The sequence below is a fragment of the Giraffa tippelskirchi genome, chromosome 10 (assembly GCF_054371585.1).
Source record: "Giraffa tippelskirchi isolate mGirTip1 chromosome 10, T2T-mGirTip1v1.2.pri, whole genome shotgun sequence".
In the NCBI taxonomy this organism is placed as follows: Eukaryota; Metazoa; Chordata; class Mammalia; order Artiodactyla; family Giraffidae; genus Giraffa; species Giraffa tippelskirchi.
The window spans coordinates 95,738,866-95,757,989 of record NC_137284.1 but is presented as its reverse complement, the minus strand read 5'-3'; the positions used below and the strand labels follow the sequence as shown (position 1 = coordinate 95,757,989).

The window sequence follows — 19,124 nt, the reverse complement described above, 5'->3', positions numbered from 1 at the left end:
GGTGACTGATAAAACCCCCTGCACCCAGAAGTAACCCAAGTTTCATTTCTCAGGCTCTTGTGGCCATTTGAAAAGAGAGACCAGTGCCAAGAGCCGAGGCTGGAGAGGGAGTCAGGGCCTGATCAAAAGGGCCTTGGACCCAGGCCACGGAGCCTCCACTTTTCCTGGAGGCAGTGGAGAACCACAGAAGCAGGGCATCATCAGGTATGTATTGAGGTCCCACCAGACACAAAATCCTTCTGCAAGGAAGATTTAGCTTAACTGGGAAATGGCTTAACTCCCAAAGTGGACAAGCTGAAAAATGAAGGGTGCCAACTTCACATGTCCCGAATAAAATAAGAGGAGTTCCTTTCCTTTCTCATTTGATTGGTGGCGTGTATTGAGGTGGGTGAAGGCAAAAATGCAGAGCTAAGGGAAATGGAGCAGGGTTATCCTGTGGGTGGAGAGAAAAGAAGTGGGTCAAACACTGTCACTTATGCTTTATCAAGCTAGACCACCTCGAAGGCAGCTATGAAAGTCTCCCCCCATCTGTGCAGTCCAGATACTGGCCTTGGTCAGGATGCACTCTTCTCTGTGACTCTAGGAACCAGCATAGGCAATGGAGATAGCAGGGGTTCAGGATTGGCTTATGAATGAATGAACAGAGGATGGTTTCTAGAACAAGGAAAAGGACAGAGGGTATAAAGATCTTGCAAAGGTCAGCAATGCTAAGAGCCAGGATGTGGGTGTGACTGAGGGGATGGACAAGAGGCTGTACCTTTAAGAACTATTTTGGTGAAACTCAGGACACTAAGTGCCTATGAGGATTGAAGGAGAAAATATGGGTCAAGAATGACTCTGAGGCTTCTGACTCAGGAAACTGGGACTTTAAAGAGGAAAAGCAGGCTTTTGAGAAAAGATAATGAATTTGGTGTAGATCTTAGGAAGTACTTTATTCATTAGAGGAGTGTTTTGACTGCCTTATAGCCATATATAAGCCATATAAGGCTCATGCCTTATAGCCATGAGCACCGAAGCATTGATGCTTTTGAATTATGGTGTTGGAGAAGGCTCTTGAGAGTCCCTTGGACTGCAAGGAGATCCAACCAGTCCATCCTAAAGGAAATCAGTCCTAAATATTCATTGGAAGGACTGATGCTGAAGCTGAAACTCCAATACTTTGGCCACCTGATGCAAAGAACTGAGTCATTTGAAAAGACCCTGATGCTGGGAAACATTGAAGGTGGGAGGAGAAGGGGACAGCAGAGGATGAGATAGTTGGATGGCATCACTGACTCGATGGACATGAATTTGAGTAAGCTCCAAGAGTTGGTGATGGACAGGGAAGCCTAGCGTGCTGCAGTCCATGGGGTCGCAAAGAGTCAGACACAACTGAATGAACTGAACTGAACTGATAGCCATATTTGTTACAAGATAATACATATTTTGAACTGTGGTGTTGGAGAAGACTCTTGAGAGTACCTTGGACTTCAAGGAGATCCAACCAGTCCACCCTAAATGAAATCAGTCCTTAATATTCATTGGAAGGACTGATGCTGAAGCTGAAACTCCAATACTTTGGCCACCTGATGCAAAGAACTGACTCATTTGAAAAGACCCTGATTCTGGGAAAGATTGAAGGTGGGAGGAGAAGGGGATGACAAAGGATGAGGTGGTTGGATGGCATCACCGACTCAATGGACATGAGTTTGAGTAAACTCCAGGAGTTGGTGATGGATAGGGAGGCCTGGTGTGCTGCATGCAGTCCATGGGGTCGCAAAGAGTCGAACACGACTGAGCGACTGAACTGAACCGAATACATATTTATTACAAAAACAAATATATCAAAGAACACGGAGAAGTGCAATTAAATTTGTTTATTGAAACAGTATAGATAAACTGTGAGTAATACAGATTGTTTTCAGCATAACATATAGGTGTTTTCAGCATAACATATAGGTGTTTTCAGCATAACATATAGGCGTTTTCAGCATAACATATAGGTGTCACACATTTCTCCTGGCAATAGATGATGGATAGATAGATGGCCAGATAAAATGCAATATTAGAAAGAATCTAGAATGATAAATTTTATTACTAGATGTCTCCCTAGAGATCAGCAAACCAAATCCCATTTAGCAAACGAGGAAATAAGTACCAGAGAGGCTAACATTCTCCATTCTACAAACTTTAGGGCACTGACCATGTGCCAGGCACTTAGTGCTGGGCATATAAAAGTAAACAGAACATGGTAGCCATACTCATGGCACTCATAGTCAGGCTAGTGAGTCAGTGTCCAGGAAGCAGGAAATTTTGACACAGCCTAGTAAGCATTATCAGAATAGCATGTTCAAGCTACGAGGTGCACCCAGTCCAGGCTGGGGAGCAGCCTCTGAAGGCCATACATGAGCTGACCTGGGAAGGATGAGCAGAAGTCAGACCAACAAAGAGGTCATGAAATGCTGCCCCAGGGATGTAAGAGGAAGCATAGTCTGGTGAATCAAAGGAGCTCCAGTACAAAGGAATTCTCATCCTGGATTTCAGAAACAAGAGTCTCCTGAATCCCAGTTATTATTAGAATTATTATTATTATCCCAGCTATTTTTAGAATGCTACCTGTTTCTCTAGGTCTCTTGACAAGTTGAATCAGCACACATACCAATACTCTTGCATAGAAAAAAGGAAGAATATATGGCTCATGCTTACCCAGAAATAGACATTAAGATTTTCCAAACCCTCCTATGTAAAAATATATCTTTAGCGGAATCATTTCTTTGTACTTTAGCCTTTTATTTCCTCCCCAAATATTTACATCCACTGGGTCATGCCATAAAGCTCTTAAGGCCAGAAGGGATTTTCAGAGATCACTGTGTCAGAGACCAAGGGAGCACAGGGTGAGGGAAAAGGAAGAGGTGGTGGAGGGATGCAGCAGTGGAAGCAATCCCTACCCTGGCACAGGCAGTAAGGGGGCCAGTGTGTGTAGAGAGCTTAAAAATTAATACTAACACCGACCACAATCAATCTGCTCTTTTTATCACCATGTGCCAGCAATCCAGCAAGTCCCAGTAATGTCAGTAATAACACATTCACCCCTTATGACCCTTCCCTCATCCTGTGTATGCTACCACATGACCTATACACTTGCATACACAGAAAGGGCAGGGTCCAGACAGGCTCTGAAAATACCTGAGGCCCCTGTGTTTGCCATCTTTTCATATATTGCCATATATTCTCCATTCCATTCCTTTTTTTAAACCTAGCCCAAGTAGTCAAAAACCATACAAAGAAACAAGCATATCAAAGAATTATGATATTTATCTCCAACAAAGACTCTCATTTCTCAAGTCTCAAATCTGGCTAGAGCTGGGGCCGCTGGTATCTGATGTCCAATACTGTCCCTTCAGTGTTTGCAGGCTTACCAGGAGCAGTCCTCGCTCATCCTCTCTGGTTGGGCTGTCTGGCACGTGCTTGGGGGGGTGAACACTGATGGGTCTTTAATGCCTAGCTGTATGTCGAAAAACCGTGTGGACAATATCACACTGTAATTTTTGGTGAAGGTTTCTTGAACAGGATAACAATCCTTGACAGTATAAATGCCAATCCAAGTTTCATCTATAAGAGGAAGGCAAGTTGAGTCTTTAATGTAGAAGACAGGCAAAATACAGTATGTTTTAATAGTGGTAAAATGTAGCATTTTAACCACTTTTAAGTACAGTTTTGTGGCACTAAATACAGTCACATTGTTATGAAAGCATCACCATCATCTATCTTGAGAGATTTTCCATCTCCCCCAGCTGAAACTCTGCCTGCTAAACACTAACTCCTCATTCCCCCCTCCCCCAGCCCCTGGCAACCACCATTCTAGTTTCTGTCTCTATGAGTCTGACTAGTTTTGTCCTTTAGTGACTGGCTTATTTCACTTCGCATAATGTCCTCAAGGTTCATCCATGTTGTAGCATGTATCAGAATTTCCTTCCTTTTTAAGGTTCAATAATATTCCACTGTATGTATACACCACCTTTGTCTACTCATTTGTCTGCTGTTGGAAACTTGGGTTGTTTCTATCTCTGGCTGTTAAGAATAGTGCTGCTGTGAATATGGATGTACAAATATCTCTTTAAGTCCTTGCTTTCACTTCTTTGGGGTATATGCCAAAAAGTAGAATTACTAAGTCATATGATAATTCTATGTTTAATTTCAGAGGGAGCCATCATACTGTTTTCTACAGCAATAAAGGCCTGTGTTTATGAAACACTCTTGGTGGAGATGTGTGGGCAGCACTGCAGAGAATTGCTTCACATCTCTGTATAAAAGACACATAATGGTGGTCGATCTGGTCACTACAACTTTAGTTAGTGTTTGGGGGGAAGGAAAAGGAGGTGCCCAATTCTAACGTGTGCCTTAGACAAACATGTCACAGACCTTGGGGGCATCCCTTAACAGTCAGAGTGGAGAAAGTTACAGGGGGGTCTTAGAAGGCTGAGGGGTTTCAAATGCGATGCTGAGATCCCTGCACTACACAACTAACAGAGTACACGTGGGCACTTCAATGGAGTTAAACAATTTGATTAAGCTTCTAAATTTCCTTATTAATGACTACCTTCCTTAATGAGCTTAAACATTTTTTCCCTTCCTGCCTCTTGAGATGCAATACTTGAATACTTTGTTGAACCCTTACATGATCTGGCTGACTTTCTGTCCGACCACTCCTGGACGGTGATCTGCTCCTGGGGCCCCCCTATGGAATATTGGTCCTCAAAGGTGGAATTCTGAGGAATGTCCAGAGGGTCCCAGGGCTCTGTCAGGGTGATCTTGGAGCACTGCTTGGTGGCTTGTTCGATCTGAAACATCACTCCATCCTTATAGAGCAAAATATATTCAAATAATCTGGAAGACAGATTAAGAGAGAACATTCAGGACTTTATGTTGCAGTCACCATGTCTTTTATCAGCATAAATGTCAAAGGCCTTTGATACAAATTACTGTTAAAATAGAAAAAAAAGTTTTGCTTGTGAGGCAATTATTTACTTATTTATAAACACTAGGCACCCGAACAACTTGAATATAAAATAAAGCTCAGAGGTCAAAACTGAATATTCCTGAGACAATTACCTATCAATTCCCTATTAACTTATCAAGTACCTATTGTATGACAGACCCTCTGCTTGGGATACAAACATTAGGAGGTGAGGCCTTGAGTTAGCAGCTGGTTTGTGACATTTTGGCCTTAGAGACACAGGAGGATTTGACTCTTGGTCTTAGTTGAGTCCTTGCAGCAGTGAGTCAGGGGCTACAGGGATATGCTGTAGACAGGATGACAAGAGTTGAGTATGTACCAGGTAACTGTGCCCCACTGTCTCAACTGTCATCATAGGAATGGGCTTCGGTGAGGTGCAGCTGCACTGGGAATGAGCTGAGACAGGCAAGGACAAAAGCTGAGGGACCCCAATCAAATGGCGTCGCTGGATTGAGTTTGTCTGCATGCTCTCAGCCTCATCCCTCACGCCCAGTGCACACATTTTGTGCAGAGCAAGCCGGAAGTATTCCCAGGCTGTGCTTGAGCTCACAGACCACCCGCCATCACCTTGCATGCTGTGTGGTCATCAGCCTTGTATCTTTCTTAAAACTAAGCCATCTTGATGTTGGATGAAGCTCGCTGAGTTTACATGCATTCAGCTGTAAGTCTAAAACTCAGGGCACTGTTGCTGACCCAGTGGAGTGAGGTTGCAACCCTGACTTCAAAAGTGAAATTTGAAACATCTGAAGGCAGAAGAGCCCAGAGAAATAGCTTTCCATGAGCAAATAACAATAGTCAACAGCTCATCCATGGTACATAAGGCTCACTCCACCCCAAAGCCCCCCAGAGGATGCCTGTTTTCCATCTCAAGTCAGGGTTTGAAATTTATTTTCTTCAAAAAATTATTGTAAATGATAACTTTCTGTATGGTCAAGTAGTACCATTAGTAGTATTATACTTCCATTTTCTATGAGCTAGCATAAAAATATGAATATAACCTCATTTTATGTATTTAGAAATATTGACCCTGCTTTTCCAGTAAATGTTTGACATGGCTTATGAGAGTAAAACCCAAGCACAGACTTTGAGAAGTGGGAGTGACTGGAGGAAGAAAAGGAAGTGTTCATTTTATGCGCTGTTGCTCAAAAATGGAGCAAATCTCTCATATAGAAGCAGGGTTCACATCAAATTATAAGTCCTTTGGAGGAGTTTGGAGTTGGACTGTGGCACATCAGAGTCTAAACATTCATGGGAGGAATACAGAAATATTAGCATCAACTTTAGAGCACAGTCCAGTCATCATAGGGGATTCTTTGTTCATACACAAATCCTGCTCCATGATCCTTTCAGTGAGTTAGTGTTAGTCGCTCAGTTGTGTCCAACTCTTTGTGACCCCATGGACTGGAGCCCTAGGCTCCTCAGTTCACGAGATTTTCCAGGCAAGCATACTGGAGTGGGTTGCCATTTCCTTCTCCCCTTTCAGTGAGAGCAGCACCTATGCTGTACGCCCTAAGGAGTGGTTGCCTCCATCCTCCTTCTCCTCACCATCAGCTTCATCTTACTGTGCTTCCCCAAGTTTAAGGTGTTTAGGCTAGACAGTCATTCCTAGCTTTGGCTGATACTCTAGTTGTATGCAACTAAAAGATATGCAGCCAGGTGCAGGAAAGAGGGGCTTCCTTCTTGAAACTCAGCCAGAGAATCCACATGAGCACAGAAGTGGCAGCCTGGCAGCCATGTTTCTGTATGTGAGCTGGTCACCCTCCACAGAGCTTCACAGAGCACAGGGGGACATCTGACCTGGGGAGGGGTGGGGAGGTGGGGGAAACAACCAGATTATCTCTCGTTCAGACATGTGGAATTGATACCAAATATCTACTAGTCAGTCACTTCTAGTGGCTGGTCGTGTCATACGTAAACTCAGAAGTCATGGGAGGCTAATTTGCAATAGGTGAACTAAAAGTAAAGAAGGAATAGAGGAGCAGCAACAAGCTGGGATTCCAACAGCTATTCATTTTCTGAATTATTTCCTCTCTGAGGCCCAATGCCTACAGATCCACCTGCAGAATTATGATGTTTCCTTTGTTCTAATAACTTTCCTTTTTCTGCTTGGAACTTTTTGTGTGACTCATAACCAGGACTCATTTCTAATACAGTTGAGGATTCCACTGTTCCATCGAGAGCCCCGGGAACAGCTGCCAGCACAGCTGTTCTGGGAGAGGCACCACACAGACCACGGCAGAGCCAAGGGCACAGATGGATGCCTGTCAGTCACCTGTGGGGCAAGGGAGGAGGGCAGCAGAAAAGGAACTCTGCCAACTTCACTGTTTGCCCGAGGCCAGATCTGTCCATACACAGAAGTAAAATTTAATTTAAAAACGAGAATTCTAGACTTGAAACAATCACTGCAAAAGGTTAACATTTGTTAATTCTGGGTGGTCTGAACACAGGTGTTTGTTATGATGTTCTCTGTACTTTTCTAAGTTTTCAAAATATTTAATTTGAAAAAAAAGAGGGCATAGTCTGATACTGACGTTATGTTGACAGTGCCTTAAGTAAAACAGAAAATATTAATTAAATGGGAAGCAAAATAGAACTGTATAATCATCTTTTCAAAATTTCATATGGATATTAATGCTAACACTGCCTCATTCAAAGTTTTGGAAAAGAAGATGTTCATGGCTTGTATGTTTATATGAACATATTCACAGTCAAGATGTGGGTTCTCTATCACAGCCAGGATAAAGGGGCCTGGAGCCCAATTAAGCCAGAAGGTCACAATGCAGAGATCAGCCAGGGTTGAAATGAATCATCTGTCTGGGATGTTGTGCGGGTAATAACCCGTGGATCTGAAAGAGTAACAGACTTCAACAGAAACTGGATCCTGGGAGGTGAGATCAAAGCCTGGCTCTGAAGAGAAGGAAGTTGTGAGGACAGGAGTCACAAACCACACCCCTGGGTTGCAGTCAAGCAAGGTGGGGGACTAGAATGGGTGTGAAGGACGAGGTAGGCAGGCCAGCCCTGGGTCGAAAACAGCCTGCAAACTTAGCCTCCTCGCTGGCCAGACACCAAGCAAAGCACTGTTCCCAGGACGGCCCCGACGCCGGGATCTCAGGCTCTCCAGGCCCAGCCAAGGGGTCAGCAGGCCAAGCTTTCCACAGCAACCCGATTGCAGAGGAGTGCCCAGTGCACCATTTTGCCTCTCACCTTGTGGGACAAAGGATTTTTGTGGCTTCTGATAAAATTCTCAGGCTGCATGGACAATTTCTATTGTTTCCTGAAAAATCCATTTTCCTAAAAACTGAAACTCTAATTTACAGAAATAACAACTCTGTGCATGTGTGTCTTCTGATTTCTCAGTTTTAATTTTAATTGTGGTAAAATACACATAACACGAAATCTAACACCTTAACCATTTTTAAGTGTACAGTTCAGTGGTGTTAAGTACTTTCACATTGTTGTGCAACCAATCTCCATAACTCTTTGCATCTTGCAAAACTGGAACGCCATACCCATTAAACAACTCCACATTTCTTCCTTCCCCAGCTCTTGGCAAGCACCATTCTGTTTTCTGTCCCTATGAACTTGACTACTCTGAGTACCTTACATAAGTGGAATCATACCTTTTTGTGACTGGGCTGTTTCATTTCGCACAATGTCCTCAAGATTCATCCATAGTGTAGCATGAGTCAGAATTTCTTTCCTTTATAAGCCTAACTAATATTCCACTGAATGTATAGATCACATATTTTTTATTAATTCATTCAAGGATGAACACTTTGGTTGTTTCCATCTTTTGGCATTGTAAATAGTGCTGCTATGAACATAAGTATGTAAATACATTAATTTTTAGTGTATGAACCACATTTTACAAAAATAATTATATATATATTTTCTAACCTGTACTTTAAGTTCAACAGTTTGTCCTTGGTAGTGGGCTTCCCTGGAGTCTCAGTGGTAAAGAATCTGCCTGCCAATGCAGGAGACATGGGTTCCATCCCTGGGTCGGGAAGATCCCCTGAGGAAGGAAATGGCAACCCACTCCAGTATTCTTACCAGGGAAATGCCATGGACAGAGGAGTCTGGTGGGCTATATATATAGTCCATGGGGTCACAAAAGTGATGGACATGACTTAGCAACTAAACAAAAACAACATTCTTCCAAGTATTTCCAAAAAATACAGATGTCAAATCATTTTCCCTAATTTACTATGAAATATTTTAAAAATGCAAGAATTGAAGGACTAGTACAATGATCATCTTTGTATCTGCCATTTTGAATTCAACAATTTTACATTTCATCATATTTGCTCTATTTTCCAAATATCTCTTACAAATAAGACTCTGTACTTCATGTCCCATCACATCAGAAGATAGGTGATGTTCCATTCCACTATCAATGCTACCAACTTTGATCACCAAGTCATGTGATTACTCCAAATGTCTCCATCATAAAGGCATTTCTTTTTGCAATTGCCAAAGTGCATGCATGCTCAGTTGCTAAGTTGTGTCTGTCTCTTTGTGACCCCCATGGACTATAGCCTGTCTGGCTCCTCTGTCTATAGAATTTTCCAAGCAAGAATACTGAAGTGGGTTGCTATTTCCTCCTCCAGGGGATCTTCCCGACCCAGGGATATAACCCGTGTCTCTTGGGTCTCCTACATTGGTAGGCAGATTCATTACCACTGAGCCTCCTGGGAAGCCCCAACTGCAAAGTAATGGGTGGATAATACCTTGTGATGCTGAAAATATCTGTCACCCAATCATTTTAGGTAAAACCATTTCTTGAATCAATTATTTCACTGGTGTCTGATTCAGTGTTACCATTGGTGTAGCAAATGGCATCTATCCATCGATCTAGTATCACTCTGCACTCTTGGGTTTTTATTTAACATACAACAAATGATTAAAGTCATTATTCCATTTGATGCTCAAATTATCCCAATTTTGTCAGTAGGAGCTCTGTCTACCTGATATTTGTGACCATAAGATGACTCCATTAGTCTTTGAGTGACTCATGGCCTTCTGTGACACAAGTGTCCCAGACTCATCTTAGACTTTTCTTGCACCAAATCTAAAATCAGTCATTTCTCTAAGGATCCCTGAACCTAACTGGGAAATAGCTTGGAAACCAACATCAGGGCCCTAGATGTGCTCATTGTCACTGGGATGTCTTTGTTTTGAGAATATTTTAGTGGTTGGAGCCTTGTACATTTTTTAAAAAATCGTGAGTTCATACATATATTTCCAATCTAATTTATAGGTTCTTCTCTATCATTTTTTATGTTTGTATATATTTTCTTTTAAAATAATCTATTTATTTGCTTAATCCTACAGTAGCTCTGAAATACTTTCAAAAGTGTTATCAAAGAATAAAACTCCCCAGTGAAGTTTAAAATTTCATTGTAATTCTTTTCATGCTTAGAATACAACTCAATACTGCAGTAAAAATTCACTTGGATTAAGCCTGTTCCCTGAGTGGGTACATTTCCAGGTTGATCTGTCATTAGGTTCATTTGTTTGTTGTCAACTCAAGGACTTCACACTTTTCCTCAAGGACTTCACACTTTTCCTCTTTGATTTAATTTTATTATTTAAATATGTAAAAATTGTCATGTTTCAGAACTCAGAAAAATGTAAAAAACCACATTCAGAGAAGTCTCCCATCTCAACCCCTGCCCCATCCCTTGATCTCCCGACAAACAGCACTTTTCATCGGCTTTCCTGTTATTTTCCTTTATTTCCTTTCAAAAATATAAGCAAACACATGTATGTTCTCTTACTGCTCTCTCTTCTTTATAAAAAGGGTAGAATACTATATACACTTTTGGCACCTTGCCTTTTCCAGTCTCTATTAATACACTGAGGTTATCATTATTCTTTTTTATGGTCATAGCAATAGTTTATTGTGGGTAAGTAGCGTTGATTATTTAGTCAGTCTCCTACTGGTGAGCACTGGCTTGTTTCCATTCTTATATAGCTCCAAACACCACAGTGAATAATCTTGTGCCATTTTGGAGGTATATATTTTGAATAAATCACTGATTTGAAACTACAAAGACAACAGTATTTTGTTAAATATTATCAAATTTCTTTTTACAGAGTTGTACAATTTTGCACTTCTATCAGTAATAAATGAGAGCACCTGTTTCCTTTATAGTCTTGCCAACAGATCATGCTGTCAAACTTGGATGTGTGCGAATCTGATAAGTAAGAAACGTCAGGATTTTAAAAAAACAACACATTTTCCTTTTTGGGTGAGCATAATGAACATACACTAAACTGCATAAATCTACAGTGTAGAGCATGATAAATTTTACTAACTGAAGAACTGGGATCCCCCATCCATATCCAGTTGTAGCACCTCCGAAGGCTTCTCTGGCCCCTCCCAGTCACTTCCCTTCCACAATGAATAGAATAGTGCTCAGTTGCTCAGTTGTGTCCAACTCTCAGTAACCCCATGGACTGTAGCCCACCAGGCTCCTCTCTCCATGGGATTCTCCAGGCAAGAATACTGGAGTGGATTGCCATTCCTCCTCCAGGGGATCTTCCCGACCGAGGGATCAATTCCTTGTCTCTTCCATCTCCCACATTGGTAGGCGAATTTTTTACCACTGAGCTACCAGGGAAGCCCATTACCAGGGACAAATTGTTGAATTTAAAATAGTGTAGTTTTAATTTGTCTTCATTCAGTATAGTCGGCTGAAATATCTTTTCATATGTTTAAGGACCATATGACTTTCTCAGTTTTCTGTAGCTAGTGACTTACTTAGCCTTTTGTGTCTTAGTTGCAGATATTTTTTCTCTGCCATTTGTCTGTTGGCATTATTTACATTTTTTCCTACAATGCACATTTTTGAAGTCAGATTCCTTTCACTGCTTTCAGATTTTGTCAGATTTAGAAAACCTTTGCCTTCTCCCAGGTTATAAAAGAATTCACCGATGACTTCTCTTATCACTGTATGGTTTTCTTTTGTTAACATTTAGATCTTTAATTCATTTGGTATTTATTCTTGTGTATGATGTGACATATGGGTACAGTGTTATCTTTTCCCAGTTGTTCTAACTCTATTGATTTAAAAGTCCATCATTGCCCCAGTGACCTGAGAGGCTGCCCTCCTTATACACCAATTCTAGGTGTACACTGGTCTACACCAGAACTCTATTCCATTGGGTTGTCTATCTATCCATGCACCTGTGTCACACTGGTTTAATTACAGAGACTTACTAGAATGCCATTTCATAATCTCGTAGAATTTACTAGACCTTCCATGGTGTCCTCCTTTTCCAGGCCTTTCCTAAATACTTGCTTTTTAAGTTTTGCAATATAAAATTTAGAATTAACTTATTTAGCTCCAAAAAACCCCGACTTTTTGGCATTTGGGAGGACTGAGTTAAGTTTTAATATTAATGTAGGAAGATTGGATGTGCTCAGTCATGTCCAACTCTTTGCAACCCCATGGACTGTAGCCCACCAGGCTCCTCTGTCCATGGAATTTTCCAAGAAGAATACTGGATTGGGTTGCCATGGAGTGGGCTGCCATTTCCTACTCCAAGGAAGAATGGATACCTGTATGATATTGTTATCCTATTACACCGCAAAAAAAAAAAAAAGTCCTTGTTATTGTTCAGTTGCTAAGTTGTGTCTGACTCTGCAACCCCATGGACTGTAGCACACCCAGGCTCCTCTGTCTTCCACGATCGCCCCGAGTTTGCTCAAATTCATGTCCACTGAGTCAGTGATGCTATCTAACCATCTAATCCTCTGCCACCCCTTTCTCTTCTTGCCTTCAATCTTTCCCAGCATCAGAGTCTTTTCCAATGAGTCTGTTCTTCACATCAGGTGGCCTAAGTATTAGAGCTTCAGGTTCAGCAACAGTCCTTCCAATGAATATGCAGGGTTGATTTCTTTTAGGATTGACTGGTTTGATCTCCTTGCAGTCCAAGAGTCTTCTCTAGCACCACAATTCGAAAACTCTTCAGCACTCAGCCTTCTTTATGGTCCAGCTCTCACATCTGTACATGACTACTGGAAAAACCATAGCTTTAACTATACAGACCTTTGGTGTCAAAGTGATGTCTCTGCTTTTTAATATGCTAATAGGTTTGTCACAGTTTTCCTTCCAAGGAGCAAGCGTCTTTTAATTACATGGCTGCTGTCACTGTCCACAGTAATTTTGGAGCCCCAGAAAATAAAATCTGTCACTGTTTCCACTTTTTTCCCTTCTATTTGCCATGAAGTGGTGGGACTGGAAGCCATGATCTTAGTTTTTTGAATGCTGAGTTTCAAACCAGATTTTTTGCTCTCCTTTTTCACCCTCATCAGAGGCTCTTTACTTCCTCTTCACTTTCTCGCATTAGAATGGTATCATCTGCATATCTGAGATTGTTGATATTTCTCCTGGCAATCTTGATTCCAGCTTGTGCTTCATTCATCCAGTCTGGCATTTCACATGATGTACTCTGCGTAGAAGTTAAACAGGGAGACAGTATACAACCTTGCCATACTCCCTTCCCAATTTTGAACCAGTCAGTTGTTCCATGTCCGGTTCTAACTGTTACTTCATGACCCACATACAGATTTCTCAGGAGACAAGTAAAGTGCTCTGGTACTTTCATCTCTTTAAGAATTTTTCCAGTTTGTTGTGATCCACACAGTGAAAAGACTTTAGTATAGTCAATAAAGCAGAAGTAGATGTTTTTCTGGAACTTGTAGCTCAATTGCTAAAGAATCCACCTGCAATGAAGGAGACCCTCGTTCTCCTGGGCTGGGAAGATCCTCTGGAGAAGGGATAGGCTCCCCACTCCAGTGTTCTTGGGCTTTCCTTGTGGCTCAGCTGGTAAAGAATCCACCTGCAATGCAGGAGACCTGGGTTCGATACCTGGGTTGGGCAAATCCCCTGGAGAAGGGAAAGGCTAGCCACTCCAGTATTCTGGCCTGGAGAATTCCATGGACTGTATAGTCCAGGGGGTCGCAAAGCGTCGGACATGACTGAGCGATGTTCAGTTTCATTTGCTTTCTCCATGATCCAATAAATGTTGGCAGTTTGATCTCTGGTTCCTCTGCCTCTTCAAAACTCAGCTTGTACCCCTGGAAGTTCTCAGTTCTCGTACTGCTGAAACCTAGCTTGAAGGTTTCTGAGCATAACCTTGCTAGCATGTGAAATGAGTGCAGTTGTAGATAGTTTGAATGTGCCTTGGCATTGCCTTTCTTTGGGATTGGAATGAAAATTGACATTTTCCAGTCTTGTGGCCACTGCTGAGTTTTCCAAATTTGCCGGCATACTGAGTGCAGCACTTTAACAGCATCATCTTTTAGGATTTGAAATAGCTCAGCTGGGATTCCGTAACCTCCACTAGCTTTGTTCATAGTTATGCTTCCTGAGGCCCACTTGACTTCACACTCCAGGATGTCCAGCTGTAGGTGAGTGACCACACCATCGTTGGTTATCTGGGTCATTAAGACCTTTCTTTTATAGTTCTGTGTATTCTTGCCACCTCTTCTTAATCTCTTCTGCTTCTGTTAGATCCTTACCATTTCTGTCCTTTATTGTGCCCATCCTTGCATGTATTTGCATTTTTTCAAATCTCGTTTTGTCATTTTGTATATATCAGCAGTATTTGAAATTTTTCTTATACAGATTTTTCACATTTTCTTTAAATTTATTCATAAGTAGTTAGTCTTTTGTTGTTTTTGATGTTGCTTTTTTAAATGAGACCTTCCATTGTTATTTGCTATTTCTAGATTATTGTTTGTATATACTAAGTCTAGTGATTTTTCAGGCTAATTTTATATACAGCTACCTTCCTGAATTATCTTACTGTTTGAATTAGTTTTATTCTTTAGGCCTTTTATGTTTTCCAGTATACTATATCCATATCATTAGCAAAGATCATTTTTATCTCTTCTTTTCTAATTCTCATGTCTCTAAATATTCTATCTCTGATTATATTGGCCAGTGAATCAAACACAATATTAAATAAAATGGAGCTAATGGACATTCTTGTTTTCTTCCTGAGTTTAGTGGGAAAGGGGCTATGATTTCAACATTAAGAACGATACAGATTTCATCATATTAAGGAAGGATCAATTTGTTCTTACTGAATATTTTGTATCAAGATTGTTAATTGAGTTTTATCATCCACCTTTCACAGATGTTTATAGATTCCTTAAAACTGGATCATCCTTACATTCCTGGAATAAACCTCAGTCATAATGTATTCTTTTTTCATGTGGTATTGGGTTCAGTCTACTATTTAGGAATTTGTAATCAATGATTCCATCAATTTTCCTACATGACAATGCTTTACAATACTTATTAGATGCATATTTCTCTTGTATGTATGTATATATACACACACATCATAATTTGCTTCAGTAGTTCCGTACTCATGACCACTTAAGATTATTTTCACAGTTTGTTAGTATTAACAATACTAAATACAAATTGGAGATATGCCCTTTTGCTTTCTGTGTTTTTTTTTTTTTTTGCAACAGTTTTATTGCAGTTAATAGGCATACAGTAAACTACACATATCTAAAATATATCAATGTTATGTTTTTCCACATGTAAACACCTGTTAAAACATACCTACACAAATGCATCGTCTCCAACAACTTCCTTATGGCCTATTTTATTTCATTTTTTAAATTTATTTATCTGTGTTTTTTACTTTACAATATTATATTGGTTTTGCCATACATTGCTTTCTGTTTTTATATTCCTATTTAAAATTTAAGAACTGGGATTGTTGGATCAAAAGGAAATTCCCATTTTATATTATATGAGGTACTACTATTTCCCAAAAAGGAACAGTGGAATTTTTAACTGGGTGTAGAGTATCATTAATTTCCTCCCATTAGAAAAGATACTAAAAGTGTATGCTACTATGAGAAAATGGGAGAAAACCTTTCTGTCTAATTTTCCTACCTCGGGATAATGTTTACAGACATTACAGTGTTAAAAGCACTGTAAAGAAGCTTTAGTCAAGGAATTAAGGATCCCAGTCTACCGATGGTGAACTATATCACCATAATTTTTTTTTTTAAATAAATTTATTTATTTTAGCTGGGGGCTAATTACTTTACAATATTGTAGTAGTTTTTGCCATACATTGACATGAATCAGCCATGGGTTTACATGCGTTCCCCCTCTTGGACCCTCCTCCCACCTCCCTCCCCATCCCATCCCTCTGGGTCATCCCATTGCCCCAGCCCTGAGCGTTTGTCTCATGCATCGAACCTGGAATGGTGTTCTGTTTCACATATGATAATATACATGTTTCAATGCTATTCTCCCAGAACGTCCCATCCTCACCTTCTCCCTCAGAGTCCATAAGACTGTTCTATGCATTTGTGTCTCTTATTCTGTCTCGCATATAGGGTTATCATTGCCATTTTTCAAATTCCATATATATGCATTAGTATACTGTATTGGTGTTTTTCTTTCTGGCTTACTTCACTCTGTATAATGGGCTCCAGTTTCATCCATCTCAATAGAACTGATTCAAATGTATTTTTTTAATGGCTATGTAATATTCCATTGTATATATGTACCACAGCTTCCTTATCCATTCATCTGCTGATGGACATCTAGGTTGCTTCCATGTCCTGGCTATTGTAAACAGTGCTGCGATGAACATTGGGGTACACGCGTCTCTTTCAATTCTGGTTTCCTCAGTGTGTATGCCCAGCAGTGGGATTGCTGGGTCATATGGCAGTTCTATTCCCAGTTTTTTAAGGAATCTCCACACTGTTCTCCATAGTGGCTGTACTAGTTTGCATTCCCACCAACAGTGTAAGAGGGTTCCCTTTTCTCCACACCCTCTCCAGCATTTATTGCTTGTAGACATTTGGATAGCAGCCATTCTGACTGGTGTGAAATGGTACCTCATTGTGGTTTTGATTTGCATTTCTCTAATAATGAGTGATGTTGAGCATCTTTTCATGTGTTTGTTAGCCATCTGTATGTCTTCTTTGGAGAAATGTCTGTTTAGTTCTTTGGCCCATTTTTTGATTGGGTCGTTTATTTTTCTGGAATTGAGCTGCAGGAGTTGCTTGTATATTTTTGAGATTGTTTGTTGCTTCGTTTGCTATTATTTTCTCCCATTCTGAAGGCTGTCTTTTCACCTTGCTTATAGTTTCCTTTGTTGTGCAAAAGCTTTTAATTTTAATTAGGTCCCATTTGTTTATTTTTGCCCTTATTTCCAATATTCTGGGAGGTGGGTCATGGAGGATCCTGCTGTGATTTATGTCGGAGAGTGTTTTGCCTATGTTTTCCTCAAGGAGTTTTATAGTTTCTGGTCTTACGTTTAGATCTTTAATCCATTTTGAGTTTATTTTTGTATATCACCATAATTTTAAACTCTGTATTTTCCATATGTAAAGAGACTAAAATTTTAAATCTCACAGCATTATGAAGACAATTTTAGATAATGAATGTGAAATTATTGCATAAATGCAAGGATTTATAGCTTTGTAGGAAAGTCTGATTACAGTTGTATTTGCCATAATCAGTTAATGTTTAACAAGTAAACTATTCATTTAACATGTACACATTAAGATGTGATCTACTATGTAGCAAAAGGTTAATTCTTTCAGATGAAATGGAGAGATGAAGGAAACAACACTTTTGAGGGCATAATGAGGCTTTTTGTGGAAGACACAGCAGGCATTCTCACCCATTCTTCCTGACCTGCCTCTCAATATAGAGGCTGAGACAGTATACTCATATACTCATATACTCATTTTCGTAGTCTTCTTTGAAGCTAGGAGTATTATCAGTTCTGGTCTTAAAGACCTAAAAATAAGTCTATGGGGAAAGGGAATCCTTTGGAAATTTCTTTGCTCTCAAAAAAAAGAAGAGGAGAATCTCTGTTCCACTTCCACTTCCTTCATTTTCTTTGAACATAGTTGAGTAAGAATATAAGGCTTGGCGTAGAGGCAGCCACCTTGAAGCCATGAGGCAACATGTCAGCGTACCCTGTTGCAACTCTGAGCCAGCATACTAAGAGTGGCAGAGTGGGTGGATGGAGAAGAACCAGGACACCTGATGAAACTGCTGAGTCAAACCTACAAACACATATCACCAGAATTCTGAAGTAAACAACAAACATCCTTTTAATTTAAGCCAATGACAGTCAAATTTTCTGCAGCCAAAAGAAGAAACAAGTAAAAACGAATACTTCATAGGTATTACCTGTTGGAGACTTTATAATAACAAGTCTATGAGAGCCTTCCCTTCCAGAATGAGCAGCGTCCAAGGATTTGATTAATCCTAGAACTCGAAATACCAGAGCCTGGCCTGGGCATAAATGAACCCAAGAGCTACTGCCTTCACAGCCAAATGGCAACTGTTTTTCTGTCTTGAATTGGGGTAGTCAGAAAAAAAAAAAAACAGTATAGGGCAGAAGTTACAGACTGGCAAATTCAGCTGGCTGACATTTTTAGCTTTTTTCATTAAAAAAAAAAAATGGATGAGAAAATATGAGGCTCGAAGCATAATTTGGTAGTAAGTAATGATGCCATGATCAAACCCAAGATGTGATCTCCAATCAGACTCACTCTAATTCACTAATACTACACTCTTTGCCTCCTTCCACAGGGGAAAGGAATGATTTTTCCCATTCACATAGAAGTACTTGGCCATCCAAGATATACTAAATTACAGAAAAGGGAGTGGACAAATATTATATTGTGATTACAAAAGTACTTTGGCTTTTATGGAAGAAATTGGAAAAATTTTGGATTTGTTTAATATGCAATATAATAGATTAGTAATGCATGCCGGCTCTCTGACTCTCAGCAGGAAGAACTGAGCTGCGGCCACTTGACATTCTGGCGTATACCAAGATCGAGTTACACCCTCCAGTAATCATGAGACATAAAAGAAAAACACTATTTCAAAATTGTCGTGTTAGACACCAACTCATCATGCAGGCTGATGCCAACCGCACATAACAAAAGGAAAATTCAATTACTTGAAAATGCAGCCCTAGGAAAAGTCAAGTCAAAGAATAATTATGTGTGCAATTTAAGAAGCTGTAAGGTGATGGGCCTCCACTACTTGGATTCTAGTTCAAAAGAAAAAAAGGATGCTCAAGAAACTAAAGAGGTCCCCCCCCCCAAAAA

General features: G+C 40.3%; 2 protein-coding genes across 4 annotated transcripts in view; one reads left to right on the top strand and one right to left on the bottom strand.

Moving 5' to 3' along the window:
• Nucleotides 1-4,231, top strand: part of LOC145524193 (uncharacterized) — a 190,216-nt gene extending 185,985 nt beyond the window's left edge. The window contains exons 7-8 of one of the 2 annotated variants that reach the window (XR_014067299.1): nucleotides 54-204; nucleotides 4,181-4,231. The gene's annotated coding sequence lies outside the window, so the exon portion shown is untranslated. Of the gene's footprint in view, nucleotides 1-53; nucleotides 1,829-4,180 lie in introns of those variants that run through there. The other variant, XR_014067302.1, reaches the window with a different exon arrangement.
• Nucleotides 1-19,124, bottom strand: part of EPDR1 (ependymin related 1) — a 60,574-nt gene that overhangs the window by 26,044 nt on the left and 15,406 nt on the right. For both annotated transcript variants that reach the window (XR_014067295.1, XM_081536009.1), the window contains exons 2-3: nucleotides 4,658-4,866; nucleotides 3,399-3,591 (exon numbers count right to left, since the gene is read on the bottom strand). Coding sequence is in view for 1 of the 2 variants with exons in the window: in XM_081536009.1 (XP_081392135.1) it covers nucleotides 3,399-3,591; nucleotides 4,658-4,866 (402 nt within the window). In the remaining variant the exon portion in view is untranslated. The remainder of the gene's footprint in view (nucleotides 1-3,398; nucleotides 3,592-4,657; nucleotides 4,867-19,124) is intronic.